Here is a 14,958-nt window from a genome sequence, read left to right as displayed (position 1 = left end):
CAGCCAGGCTGCCTTAGGGTGCTGAGTCTACGCCATGGTGGTTGACTGGTTTATTCCACCACAACATGTGGGGTCTTTTCAATTCTGTCCTTAACCCAGATTTAGACACAATTAGACACAATCAAACAATTTAGTGGAAATCTAAGAATGATGCCAAGTCCTAGTTACACGCAGAGCAGGAATGGAGACAGGAATAAGAGAGCGCCGTGATGGCAAGGCCAACAGACCCACCTCACCATGTCTGCTGGAGCTCAGGAAGCCCGGGAAATGGTCAGTGGTCATTTGTGAGTGAGACAGACGAATGAGGGTGAATAAATCAGGGGTCTCACTTCTGTAGCTGCGCGCCATGTGGGACAGCAGAGTGATTTCTTAAGGGTCTTGTCTCAACCTAATCCACACATCTCAAAATCTTTCTGCTGCTGACCACTCTGCCGGGAGGATGCCACTTGGCATGCACCTGAAGACATGGCCAACTTGGAAATGTTCCCAAACAGATTTTCCAGGAGATTCCAGCAGCGAGGTCCCTATCTGGCAAGGCTGGCCACAGCAGAGTCTGCCTCTGGGCCCCACTCCTGCTGGTCACTTTGGGCGGGGCTTCCTTACCAGTCAACAGAGGGTCGGTGCCACAGCCTCCAGACAGACCCCAAGTTTAGTGTCAAATTATTTAAATTGGTTTCTAACATTTCACACCTGTGATTTTCATATAAAATACTCAAAGTCAACTTTGGGGTACATTCCAATGAGCCCTTCCCAACCTCTAACCTACTAGATAATTGTCATATTCAAACACACACACACACACACACACACACACACACACACACACACACACAGATCCTGTTAAGGAAAGCTTTATGACTATAGGTTTAATTTTTAATTTTTATTTTTTATCTTTCTTGTTCACAGAGGCATTCCAAGCACCTGGAGTAGTACCTGGCATATAGTAGGCACTCAAAAAATTTTGTTGGATAAAGTGACTCCTGGTAACTTTATGAAAAGCATGTATTTTTTTCCAAATGAGGAAGTCTGAAGACAATCAGCTCAAACCATAGATAAGATATGAATATATCCAATGAATTTCTGACTTATAAATCATAACACAGAGTAGGTTTTATAATGTGTTGCCAAATAAGGGCTATTGGTACATGCGTATGCCCATATATGGTATGTTCATTTCTCATAAATCAACTTGAGATTTAAAAATGGTGGGAACACTTTCACAAGGGTTCTGAATGTACCATAAGACCCACCTGTCAGCTCTTGGTCTGTTTCACTTGCGATACTTGAAAAAACAGCATGGCAAGATCACTCCAAAGGCATGTGACAGTCCGAGTGCGTGGAATGTTCTCTATTAATGTAACCTTCAATAGGGAGATTGATTTCTCCGGTGCAAAAAGGCAGGTCTTAGATGGAGGAAATTTAATCTCACACCAATGATATGAATTTCAAGAGCTGGCTTTGCAGCGATCACACTCTCCACGCGTCTGAATAGATGGTCATATCTGCCTCCCAGTTCCCCCCGGCAGCCTTTAATTCTGGAAGGGAAGGGACAAGAAGCATGTGGTGGAGGCACTCAGTGAGGCTGTGCGTTCATGGGGACTTGGTAGCTGATGTGTAAGCGGATGTATTCCTCATCAATAAGAGTGAGGTGACAGATTGCAAAGGTAACCTTCTAAAACACCTTGACTCATAACCCAACAACCCCTGCTCTATGCACCCAGGAGGACACAGACTAGGTAAACTGGCAGGGCGGACTTAGAGGGGTGGTGCTGCGGTCTTTAATGTACCAGTTACATGTGGCTTCATCGGGCACCCCAGCTTTTAGAGGGAGTTCCCTTGTTAATGATTATTTGATGTAGAACACCTGGGCTTTTCAGGATGGTCAACCCAGTCTCCTTGGGACTAGCAGGTAGTCATTTTGGCAGAATTATTTCCATCTGAATGTATGTCAGATTTAGTCTATACCAGGTGTCCATGGAGCTAAGCACATTTCTTTCTGAATCAAGAGACCCAAAGTGAGTTGATCAAGATCCCCTTGAAGAATATATTCCCGACTGCGCTTCTGCTTAGACATGGAGTTATCCGGTGTCGCTGCGACTCCACTTCAGGAAGTCTGGGTCGGGGCTTTTATCTTATTTTACTGTTTTTGTTTGTCTGTTTGCTATCACCAGAGCAGGGATGAAAAAGGACAGGGGAAAAGGACAGATGTCTGTGACAACTTGTTCTCAAGTCGCTCCTTCAGATTTCAGACGCTTGAAGAGCAGCCCTAAAGAAAGGATAGCGCCGTAATCTGTGCTGAACAGCTTGTCAGCAGACACCTTCATACTGTGGCAAACGGCTCGATGACATGGCATCCCATGATAAGGAATTAGCCCCAATTAGTCAACTAGTAATTGCTACAGACTGGCTCTCCAGTCCAACTGGCTTTCTATGGTTTGGCTCAAAGGCAGCCCCTCCTTTCTTGGGGCCTCTACCACGTTTGTGCATGTTACATACATGTGCTCATTATGTGATGTCTCATATGATCTCTCTTTTTCTCCTACCTTTTTGTTTACCAAGCAAACCTTGAAGTCTCTCAAGGTTTATTTATTTGTGGGTCTCTAGCACCCAGTGCACAAAGGTCTCAGATGAACAAACAAAGGAAACCATGGAAAGATAAGGGGTGTACTGTTACTATCTGTCTAAATATTGGTTTAACTTTTAAAACTACTAAAACATGCTTATCTAATTTGACCACTTCAACAACGGAGGGCCCTGTCATGTCAACATGCAGTCACTGGATCGAGACCTGTGGTTCCCCATGGGGGGCCATTTGTCCCCCAGGGAACAGTTAGCAATGTCTAGAGACATTTTGCTTGTTATAGCTGAGGATGCTGGGTGCTCCTGGTATGCTACTGGGTGCACCCTAGGGCAGTAGTCGGCAAACTCGGCTTATGAGCCACATGCAGCTCTTTGACTCCTTGAGTGTTCTAATGCCACTTCTTCAAAATAGACTTGTCCAGGCCGAAAACCAACTTCTGCGCATGGGCCATGAAGTTTTAATCGCACTGTATGTGCACGCCCACATGTGGTATTTTGTGGAAGAGCCACACTCAAGGGGCCAAAGGAACGCATGTGGCCAATGAACTGTGGTTTGCTGACCACTGCCCTAGGAAGTAGAGGCCATGGATACTGCTAAGCATGTTACAATGCACAGGACACATCCCATCACACACACAAATACACACACACACACACACACACACACATCTGCCTATAATACCTATATACATCCTATAAGAAATTACGAAGTACACCATATAAAACCACTTCTTGCATTCATTCATCTTCCTCAAACATGCAAACAAACTGGCCAAAACTCGGGGGAGGGCGAGCTCATGATTTGATTACTAACTGCTGACTCGGGATGAGCATTTGGTTCCTCAGCCCTGTGCCTTCAGGGTGTAGCACCTGGTACCTCCATGCACTGGAAGGAGGAGGAATGCACTGTCTGAGGTATGTCAGGACATTTACAGCATCAGCTGTTTGTGATGATGAAAGCTCCTAGGAGGAAGCTAGAGAGAACCAGGTCAATGTAACTATCAGCTATTTAAAGGGGAGCCTGGGGTTAAATACAGGCAAGCCAATTCCATCCTTTGTTTTGGAAAAACCTTACCTGAGTGGTTGGGAGCAAGCAGGAAGTGAGGAAGCTTTGCTTTTGCTTTTGTAAGTATAGTGTGTTGGGGTGACATTGGCTACTATGATTACAGAGGCTTCAAGCGCACATTTCTAAAATACATCATCTGTATACTGCATGGTGTGCCCACCCGTCTTAAATCTTGATGGCTGTGACTCATCAGATTATTCTAGATACATAAGCCAGTGCCAAGTTCAGACGACTGGTGCTTCCATTGTCCCCGTTCCTCCCCCTTTTAGGAAGGCAGCCTGAGCTAGTTTGCTTTGGCAGCTGCGTTGTAAGAGTTGAGTTCATTATACATGCAACCAACTAAATAACAGTCAAGTCTCTTAGAGGACTTGCAGTAAGCCAGGACTTCCACTTCCTTCATTTGTGAACTTGATTAAAAACAAATCAACCACGTAGACACAGGACTTTACAATATTCCCATCAAACACCCTGCACATTTGGGCCCCCGGCGGTTCAGAGTAAGGAGGCTGTCAGGATATTCTGAATGCTGTCCGTCAGGGAGCACGTTAGCTGCCGTGGGCTTTGCATTAGCTGCAGGTTGGGCTAGCTCGCCTTCCTTGTCCTCACTTGAGTAACAGACTGAAAAACCAGCGCGGGAGACGAAGGTCTATCACCAGGCAGGGCTTAGTCATAAAGAGTCCCTTGCAGAGAGAGGTCCACCTCCATATCCAGAATGACATAACAATATTTTTGAAGTTGAAAGGGACATACTCAACTTTACTCTCTGTAAAGTTTTATTAATAGATGAGCAACTGTGAATAGAGAAATTATTATAAGAGCTTTTGCCCCTAATCACAGAGTGGCTTCCTGACAGAGCCCAGGTTCCTGGATTCATGGCCCAGAGCTGCTAACTGGTTGATGTTTCTTCCCATCACCCAATCGATGGGATCACCAGTGGCAAAGAAATCATCCCGATTGGATTTTGTTGTTTTCATTTTTTCAATAATTTATTTTTTTATTGTTGATACTATTACAGATGACCCCTATTTTCTTGAGCTCCCTTTGCCCCTTTCCACCCAACCCCTTCCCTATTCAGGCTTTTCCCACACTATTGTCTGTGTCCATGGGCTATGCATATACGATGTTCTTTGGTTACTCTCTTCCCATCCCGCTTCCCCACCCCCTGAAATACACCAGTCTGTTCCATGCATCTAGAGTCTGTTCCATGCATCCATGCCTCTGTAGACCTATTTTATTCATCAATTTATTATTTCATGAGGTTCCACATATACATGAGACCATGTGATATCCAATATTTTGTCTTTCTCTGACTGGTTTATTTGGCTTGACACAATGTTCTTTGCTGACAATCTGTCTTTCTCCTAAAAGAGCAACACAAAAAAGAAATTCCAGTGAATGGAGGACTTTTACTTTTGTAAGTGTGGTTTCACTCCCACTAATTCATGTGGACAAATACCATCAGAAAAAAATAGTATGAGAACAACATTATGCCCAACACAGTCATCTGGACAAAATAGGGAATGTTAGTCCTATGAGGATGGGCAAAGCTTTGGACAGGGAGGTATAGATTTAGAAACAGGCAAAAGCTTACAGTATAATAGTGAATGTGTATGTGTGTGTGTGTGTGTGTGTGTGTGTGTGTGTGTAAAACATGACCATGTGAAACCAATGCAGCTTCCACACATCAGCTAAAATGCCTACAGGGATGAGCTAAAATGCCCACAGGGGCGAGCTACAATGATTCTGCCAGCTCCGGAACAGGACACAGAGGCAGTGTAGTATCAGACTGCTTGGGGTCAGATTGCCTGGGCTGAACTCGTGCTTGAACTTGCCTTCACTAGTTATGTAAATTAGTTACATAATTATCCTTGGTGCCCTTACCTAAAACAAGGTAATAATGAACTTTCCTCTTAGCACTGCCGTGGGAATTAACTGAGGGCTTAGCTATAAAAGAGGTACAACTAAATCCACTAAAATGCTCTAGTATTATTGCTGTAAGTTGGTTTTAATTCTGTCTGCCACATGCCCAGTCACCAGCTGGCTAAGCTGAGGGACTGTGCCTCACAACCTCTTGGTGTCCTTTCTGTCACAGTGCAAATGCTCAATGAATGATCACTGGCAGATTCACTAGTATCACCCCAGCATCGGTCAATGCACTGCAGACCCACCTACTGTACTGATCGGATTTAAATTTATTAACATTAGAAGCACAAGCACTAGATCACTAAGGTTTTAGCGACCCTATCTTCTAAACATTCTCCATTAAAACTACTAATATAGTAGTCCTCTTACTTTATACAAGTTTATGCCACCGTGTCTTATTCCTATTGCTGAAAATATCTTAAACAGTAGAATCCTCTTCCAGACAGTTATCTGGACTCGTTATTTAAACTACTCTAGCTTCCACAACTTCCTTATCCAACGGAACTGCTTCTTTTAGGCATATATTGCTATAAATCCTATTCCACTCTCATGTCTGTTTAGTTTACATGTGTGTTTAGGCCTCAGGGTGTGCAGTAACTCAACTTGGAGCCAATGGAAGTTACCAGTTATTGAAAAAGCATGTGCCTTTTCTATGGGATCTCAACAAGTGGATTTCTGGTGTTTCCTCGTTAATGGCTTTAAACAATTACTCTCCTCCCATTAAATAGATGAGAGCACTGAGGCCAGAGAGTGTAAGAAACTACCAAGCCTGGTGCTGCCAATGCTGTCAGCGCTTTGCTGACAATGATATCTTAACCATTTCTGTGCACAGATCCCCGTGTGCCTTTGCCCCCAGCACCCAGCACCAGGTCTCTGCTGGTTGTTCCGGGCCTCTGGAGCCACCTGAACCTGCACTTGAAGAACGGAGAGGGTCTAGGAACTTGCATCCTCCTGGTGTCAGGCCTGATCTGGACAACTTGAAACACTGCTTCCAAAGTCACTGAGAGAGATACCTGCCCTCTGCCACCCAGCCCAACGGACACAACTGGATAGCCCATCCTTGCTTGGTGTCTCCAGTCGTCTCACTTCCCTACTCCCATGTCAGTTTTCACCTGGAACACTTCCAAATAATTTACTTTCATTTGGAGCCTTGTCTCAGCATATGGTTTCTGGGGAACTCAACTTAAAAAATGGCAGAGCTGGGACTCAAACAACTTTTACAAGCCCAAGATTGATGCTCTTGACTGTTTTAAAAAATATTTTTTATTTATTCCAGAGAGGAAGGGAGAAGAATAGAGATATAGAAGCATCAATGATGAGAGAGAATCATTGGTTGGCTGCCTCTTGCATGCTCCCTCCTGGGGATTGAGCCCATAACCTGGGCATGTGCCCTTGATGGGAATCAAACCTGGGACCTTTCAGTCCAAAAGCTGATGCTTTATTCACTGAGCCAAACCAGGTAGGGTTTGACTGCTTTTCCTGATTGTGGCAAAGGAGAAGGAAACAGGAATCGAATATGGCCGGTACAGAGACTTGCTTACTGGCCTACACCCCACTCATCTCTAAGGGTTCTCTGAGCACCAGCCAAGGCCACCTGACCAACTTCTCCTCCCCTCCATGGTTCTTCCATGGCTCTCTATGTCTTCTCAGTCTAAGCTACTGGCTGCTCCAAGGAAGTGATAGCTATGGGCAGGGTCACAGCAGCAGGGGGCATCATGCATAACCAAGTCTAATGCAGAGCTAACTGAGTTCCTGGCCACAAACTGCAGAAACCAATCAGTAATCTACACAGACGTTACTGAATGCCAAGTATGGGCTCAGCGGTGGCCACAGTCTCCTTACTATATCGTTGTCTTCCAAATTCTTTATTAAGGTGTTAGCTGACCCACTCTCAACCAACATATTGAAGAAATCACCCCCCAAATTCAACATGGAATAGTTTCATTTTAGATACAGCTCATGCTCATGAAAGTGCTTAAAATCCTTCTATTTTTGTCTTTAATATCTTCCCATTTTCTCCTTAAAATAAGTTTTTACACCTCAGAATACAGGTATTTAGCATTCATCCAATGAAATAAGATGGAGGGATTACAGTGGGGAGTAGCCATCCTTTTTTACTTTCACACTCACAATTGTTCTATAAATGTGAGCTTGACATGCATATATGGCCAGGAGACAGAGGCACAGAAGTTCATCTAGCTCCTTCCATTCCTCGACAAGAGCTTTTCAGGAAGCCAGGCTTAGACATAGCTGCACAGGGAACCGAGACCTGGTCAACCGTGCTTATGAGGTTCAGAGTGAACGCCCACGGTGTGGTGCTGGCATGCTCAGAGGGGAAGTCAGGTACAGTTATATAACGCGTGCAAACCTAGCCAGGGGTGTCTGAGCATGGCACATAGAGTGCTTCGCTGCATTGCATTCCCCGAAAGCTGATCTGGCCAAACAGGGCCGAGACACTAGGCATCTCTCTGTTGCCTTACAGTCATCACAACACATCCTTCATCAGCTGCTGTTCTGAAAAGCTTGGTGTCTCTTGCTCCAACCAAGGAAGCAGCTGGGTCAGTGGCTGGGTATAGGAGAAGATGTCCTAAATGTTAGGCATCTAAAAAATGTTCCTTCCTAAAAAATGACCTCTCATTTTTAGAGAAGCCGAAGGTCCCCAAAATACAGCATGGTAATATCACCAATTCAATCCACACTAATGTGAACCTATTAATACATACACATGGCAATGGCTATTAGAGGCCAAATATCCTACTCAATATTATTTCTTACACAAATTTGCAGTATTCTACTGGAAGATTAGGGGACACACAAAATACCAGTGTTTCTCATATTCAGTTATTAATAAATTAAGGATTATATAAATGTAACTTGGGTTCTTAATTTTGAGAGTTTCAAACTTTAAGATGGGCTCTCATTGGAAAATTGGAAAGACCTGCTATTCAAGGAATGCGGCTGGGAAATGGAACCAGCTCTCCATGTAATTCCTAATCAGGGCCTTTCATAATCTCAAGCTCAATGTCCAAAGGGGCAGAGAAAACTTGGATTTGAAATCGGCAGGCTTCATGATACCTCACTATGTCTGTCAATATTTGAGGAAATTTAATCAGGTACATGGGGCACAGATAAAGGTGCTGCCTGCTTGGGGGGGGGGGGAGGTAGTGGTGCTGGGTGACTGGTTCATTCAGTGCAGGATGATGGCCTGTGGCTGGTGCACGGGGTACAGAGTTCAGTCACCTGGGCAAAGGTTGACAAAACTTAGGCTGGGCATCAGACTCCCTGGCATTGGTGGGGATGGCAAAGTTCTGGCCCTGGTGGCACCTGAAGCACACAGGAGGGAAATAAGATCATTCCCTCGAAAGGAAAAGTCCATTAATCAGGGCTGAGGGTAGGACACAGGGATGCTTGGGGCTTCTTGGAGGGCACTGGTCCCGGATTCTACCAGTGTACAGCAATTTCCAGAGTCCCCCTTCTCCCCCCCCCCCCCCCCCCCCCCCATGGAAAGGGATGCTAATTCAACCCAGCCCTGCTCTAAGACTAGAGATAGAGAACATCAGGGACAGTTGTGAAGTATGACTAGGAAGGTTAGGTCAGGGTGTAGATGCTGGTTCATTCATTCACTAAATAAATCAATAAGGATCTACTCTATATGACAGAATGCTAGAGGATATGGATGCAGGGATGCAGAAAAATCCTCATGGACTAAGTCGTATCAGAGCCACACTGCAGCAGTGAGCAACGGCTGTGGGACCCGGGCTAGGTGCAGGTGGGTGTTCTAGTGTGTAAACTAAGGGTGCGTGGGTTCTATGCTGTCATCAGACTCAGTACGTTTCCTCCTCCACAGAGCTGTTGCGTGCAAGAACCACCTCACTGCTAATCGGCTGAGCTGTGCTCCAGGACTTCACTGCATTAAAAGTGAGTCATTGCTGATATTAAGAACATCAACGAAAAATGTGGAAACCTAGCATTGGACGAAGTAGGAAAGCTGACAGTTCCTGAAATCAACATCCAAGGGAATTGGACTCCAAGCATCGGTGATGTGTCTCCTCAACATCTGTCTGTGATCATCTATTTTTCACCACCATGGTCACACTTACATCATCTCTCTGCTGACCTATTACACCCATCTTCCTCTACATCTATCTCCTTCAAATTCACTTTCAATTACCAGTGTGAGTTCCAAAGTGAAAATCAAACAGTATTGGTATCCAGCTTAAAACTCTTCCATAATCTAAGAGGACCAAAATCATTTTTTTTGGGGTCTTTCTTCTCTTCTACAGACCATGAGCCTCTTAAAGGAAAACACAAATATAAAATTCCCCCTTGAATCCATTACAGTGCTCAGTAAGAACGCGCTGAAAGAGTGTTCTGTGTTATTATCTCCAAAGATCTAAGCTCATACCTTCCATTGGCACCAGATAGATAATACCAGAAGCTCCATACCTTGGCCTGCTATGGCCTGCTGAGTCCGATGTCAAAGCTGTTTGTGATACCAGGAGGACCAGGTGATGTGGGATTGCTGATGTGCATGGACTCAGGCCCTGGCACTGGAAGACACTGTAGGATTGCCTCATGGCAACAGGAGAGATGGCAGTATCTAAAACTCTGTGGTGTCTCCGTCACGTCTGCTGAATGGGAAACCTTGGATTGTTTGCTCCTCCTTGAAAATACTTAATAGGCACACTCTTTACTGTCTCCCATCTACAGCCACGGCTCTCATACCTGCTGAAAATAGATCCTGTATGTCTTGGCAACCGCTCAGGGCTCTGCGAGCTGCAACTGTAATGGAGCAGGGTTTATTTAGAAAAATAGATGTTCCTTCTGTTAAGCCATTATTTCTGATCTGAGAACAGAAGTGTCTCTTCTTCCATACAAGTGCTGTGTCGATGTGCATAGGTTTATGGAAATTGTCCAAAGGCATACAGAGAACATTGTTTTGGGGATCCTGGTTTCTTCAGGATATGGCATCTCACTCCTAGCATATGGTTTTTATCTTGAGAGGAATAGAACAATGAAGAACCTTTAAATCTTTAGAGTGATAAGATAATAATTATGTGCTATGCCTGCAAGCCACAACTAATATATCCATATAATAAAACCCTAATATGCAAATCGACCCAACAGCAGAACAACTGGTCACTATGACACGCACTGACCACCAGGGGGCAGATGCTCAATGCAGGAGCTTCCCCCTGTTGACCAGTGCGCCCCTAAAGGGGGAGTACTGGTTGGCCAGAAGTCCGGCTCATGGCTGGCGAGCACAGTGGTGGTGGTGGGAGCCTCTCCTGTCTCCACAGAAGTGCTAAGGACCCCTCGGGGGAATGACAGGGTGCAGATTGATAATATTTTTATATAATGTACAGACATACATATAATACATTATATGTAAATATTATAAATGCTGTATATAAATATTACAGACATACACACAAATGTTCTATTATGAGCTTAGCACTTTTGGCTGGCCTACAATTCTTGAGAAAAACCATGACTTGCAGGATGTGGCATATATTACTTCTCTTCCACTCCAAAATACTAGCTATGGTGAAGGCCCAGTAAGTCTTATCTTCTTTACAAAGCTTTTAGCACCTGTAGGCCTTCTGTAATTTAACTCCAATCTATTGACCGAAGTTTAATTACTTCCAAAGGGAATAGTTACAATTACTGTGCTCATGTACCACGCACTCTGGCCAAATTAATCCTATTCCTTCCACAAAGTAGAGGCTCAAAACGTATCTTTGATACTGAATGAGTGAACTGGAACCATGCGTTGCCTGGAACAGCGCCCTGTCCAGAGTAGAAACCAGTTCTCTGTGCCACCTCATGTTGATTCCTGTGCACGCCTATTTATGCTGCTCCCTTATCACACCAGCTTCTCCTATATTCCAGTATCTGTGAAGTTCTCTCTACTATGCTACAGTCAGAAGTGACCTTCCTTTCCTCACTCGTAAAGACTGCAGTATGGGCTACTATTTCCATAGTTAATCAACATTGTTTCCTACTGTAATTTTTAAAAATATGTATTTTTGTTGATTTCAGAGAGGAAGGAAGAGGGAGAGACAGAAACAACAATGATGAGAGAGAATCTTTGACTGGATGGCTCTTGCATGCCCCTTACTGGGAATCAAGCCCGTAACCCGGGCATGTGGCCTGACCAGAAATCAAATCGTAACCTCCTGGTTCATAGGTCAACACTCAACCACTGAGCCACACTGGCAGGGCCCTACCATAATTCTTTGTGTATATCCTGATCTCTTAACTCATGGTAGGTTCCTTGAGGGGTGAATCACTGTATTCCTCAGAGCCCTAAGTGCAATCTTTGAAAACAGAAAGCTCTGAAAAAAATATTTGTACATTGAATTTGTTGAATTAACTAGTCCGGTCCACCTTGATTCTTTTTCAGAGCCATTAGTATCCTTCACAACATCTAGACATTCAAGCTCTACAGTCTCTCATTAATTTCTAGGAGTTCCTCACATCCCAACTAGACTGAACTTTTCCGGCAGGCCAGCTCCCGCCTTAGGTTGCTGAGGTGGGAGCATTCAGCAAAGAGGATGCTCAGGGGTGGGCTAACTAAAATAAGAGAGATAAGACTCGTTTATAACAGGCACTCCTCGGAAAAAAATTCCCGTCCATCAAATCTGTAAACACATTCCTCACTAAACTCAGAAGGGGCAGCTCTGAAGCGGCCCGTTGACAGTTCAACCCCGTGAAGGCCCCTGGAAATGAGGCATTGCTGGTCACTCCTGATCCTGGAATAAGAAATCTCCCCGAGACTGTAACCTGCCGTGAGGAGCAGGTGGAGAGACTAATGTGCAGGATGAAAGACGAGGGAGCATCTATTGCAACACGAGGGAAGACAATGGTGGCAGTGTTCGGTGTTTAGTTCTTGTTAAATCTCCCATAGGGCAATTAGACTTAATAAAAAAGCCTCTCAGGGCCAGTATATCTCTAATTGCTCATCTGCCCAGGCACGAAAATCCCTGCTCAACACTTCAGGTGCCAACCTTCCCTGGGCACACACATCTGTCATCTCCTCTCAGCTCCCCCAATGCCTTTCTCCAGGGGCCACTCCCCAGATCTTTCCCCCTGCAGAGCGCACCTCTGACTGACCAAACGGAATCCACATGAATGGGTGGCGAACTACACCAGAGCTTGTTTTGTTTTGCTTTTTCCATTCTCACCTGTATTTTTAGTCTACCTTGTCCAATGGGAGAGGAAGTAAAAATAAAATGATTTGGCTGCAATCTGGCCCTGGCAGAAAAAGAAACACGTGGCCCAGGGATGTTATCTGACATCGAATCCTCGTCCTGTCATGTGATCTCTTTGGATAAATCCATCAGGTAAATGGCCAGGACGGCACACTCATGCTCAAACACGCCTCTCCACACCTCCCTACAGAAACATCAGGCACCATCCCTGACAATCCCCAGGCCATTTTAAGGAAGAATTCTGGAGTAGCCAGCCACACACTTCAAAGGGATTTTTGTTAGCCCACTGAGAGGAAAAAAAGCGGCAGGAAGAAAGTTGTTCCTTTGCTACATTCCTTCCCGTGTGCAAGCGCTGGCTGGCTGCTGGATTGGTGTTTACTACCGAGAATTGCATTTTCTCGTGCCCTGCTCCTCCCAGACACACACACACAAAGCAAACCTATAACCACCAGAGAGCAAAACCAAAGGGCACACAGGGAGCCAGCTAATGGGGCTGTTTTCTCCACTTCCCCCACGAAGCCAAAGGTTTATGTCCGAGCTAAAATGTCAAAGCCGCTGAGAGCGAGGCTCTTTGCAGATGTTCTAGGTCTAACGTGTAACTTGAGTTCATCGTTCAGCTGGGGATACATTTTTAAAGATCCATCGTTAGAGATTTCATGTGCCATACTTTCCATTTCACGGGTTTTTAAAATCCCCCAAGCCCTGCCCAGCTGCGTGAAAGTCACCTTAACGAAGCAAGTTGGGAGCAGAGCGCTGTGACTGTGGGACGGCGAGCAGCCCAGCCACAAGGCCTTGGCTCGGGACCAGGGCCTAAAGCCGGCCCTGGGAAAAGCTGCTGAGCCGTGGCCTGCGATCCCTCCGTGTCCGACTTGCACAATGTTGACATTATGACACCAGAGAGACCCAAAACTATTTCAAACAATTATGATTGCTTTTCTATAAATATTTCTCCATTGCTTTCAGAGATAAAGGCACATAGTTTACCGTGCTTGTGCTCTTAGTTACCCTGGTCGCCCTCAGCAGCTCACTACTGCGGATTTATTTTGGGCTCAAAGGTCAGGGAGGACTTCTGAGGGCACCACCTCTGCTCTGGAACTCTCGTTCCCAACACGAGCTGCCGGTGAGCAGAGGGGCTCAGCTACTCTGAAAGCAGCCACTGCACGTGGCGTCACAGCCTGGGGAACAGAGATGGCTTATTCCCTCTTCGGAAGCCCAAGCCGAGAAAACAGCAAGGACATGACAATCTCTGAAGTCCCCCACCTCCTTCTGAGCACAGCTTTCTTTCTGGACAGAAAAATACTTCTTTCTTCCTTCCATTACCTTTTCTTGGTCCAGTTATTTCTGCTCCGAGACACATGTTTGCATAGATTGACTTTTCCACCAGGAAACAGGAAAAACCAGGAAGAACTGCATGGATGGCCCAGCAGGCCTGGGACTTCTGAGTGTCTTATTCACTATTTCAGGTGTCTCTTCCTTCAAACACAGCCAGATGGTCACCACTCAGAGAGTAAGAGGCAACATCTATTTGAAACCTGCAATTTCCACCCTCAGAGAACATGACTAAGAGGCCTTACTTCTGAGCTCTGCAAATAGACGACGGTACCCTTAATCACACAGGAGCTAAGTGATCCGTAGGCTAATAACCACTCAGGGTAATTTCAGTGTCTTTCCCGGAGCCCGAGGACCAAGAGACCTGGTTTGCCTTCACATAAATGCCCGCAGCATGATTTGGGGCACTTATTTTTGATGCGAAAACACCAGATGCCAAAGCTGGCTGCTGCGTTTCCTGCAAAACATCTACAGAAAAGCCCTCTGAGTTCATGATTCTGAAGACACGTTTCCTATTTGCCGCTACTTAACAGGCAACACTCTTTGATGACATCATCCTAAGAACTTGGATTTAACAAATAAAGTTCACCGTTATTTCAAAACACTGCAGGTGGGAACAGGGAAGCAGAACTCACCTTCACTCCCCGAAAAAGCATCACTTGAGCCAGCCACTGCCAAGGTCAACAGCAGCTTCCAGAGATCCATACCTGTAGGACCTGCAATCACACAAAAAAAGCAGAAGATAAAGCCGACGCCGAGCAGACCATAATCTCTAAATGCCATTTAAAGGCTGTGGAAAACACATGTGAGCTGACGTGCATGGCAGTTCTAGAGCAAACCCTAGTC

General features: G+C 45.3%; 1 protein-coding gene across 4 annotated transcripts in view; it reads right to left on the bottom strand.

Annotated features, from left to right (window-relative positions):
* GHR (growth hormone receptor) overlaps positions 1-14,958 on the bottom strand; it is a 191,842-nt gene that overhangs the window by 87,270 nt on the left and 89,614 nt on the right. For all 4 annotated transcript variants that reach the window (XM_036409455.2, XM_036409450.2, XM_036409454.2 and 1 more), the window contains one exon: positions 14,748-14,828. In XM_036409455.2, coding sequence (XP_036265348.1) covers positions 14,748-14,817 — 70 coding nt within the window. In that variant the 5' untranslated portion in view covers positions 14,818-14,828. The remainder of the gene's footprint in view (positions 1-14,747; positions 14,829-14,958) is intronic.

The sequence above is a fragment of the Pipistrellus kuhlii genome, unplaced genomic scaffold (genome assembly GCF_014108245.1).
Source record: "Pipistrellus kuhlii isolate mPipKuh1 unplaced genomic scaffold, mPipKuh1.p scaffold_m20_p_4, whole genome shotgun sequence".
Lineage (NCBI taxonomy): Eukaryota > Metazoa > Chordata > Mammalia > Chiroptera > Vespertilionidae > Pipistrellus > Pipistrellus kuhlii.
The sequence above is the reverse complement of the archived record's forward strand: the minus strand, read 5'-3'. Positions and strand labels throughout refer to the sequence as shown.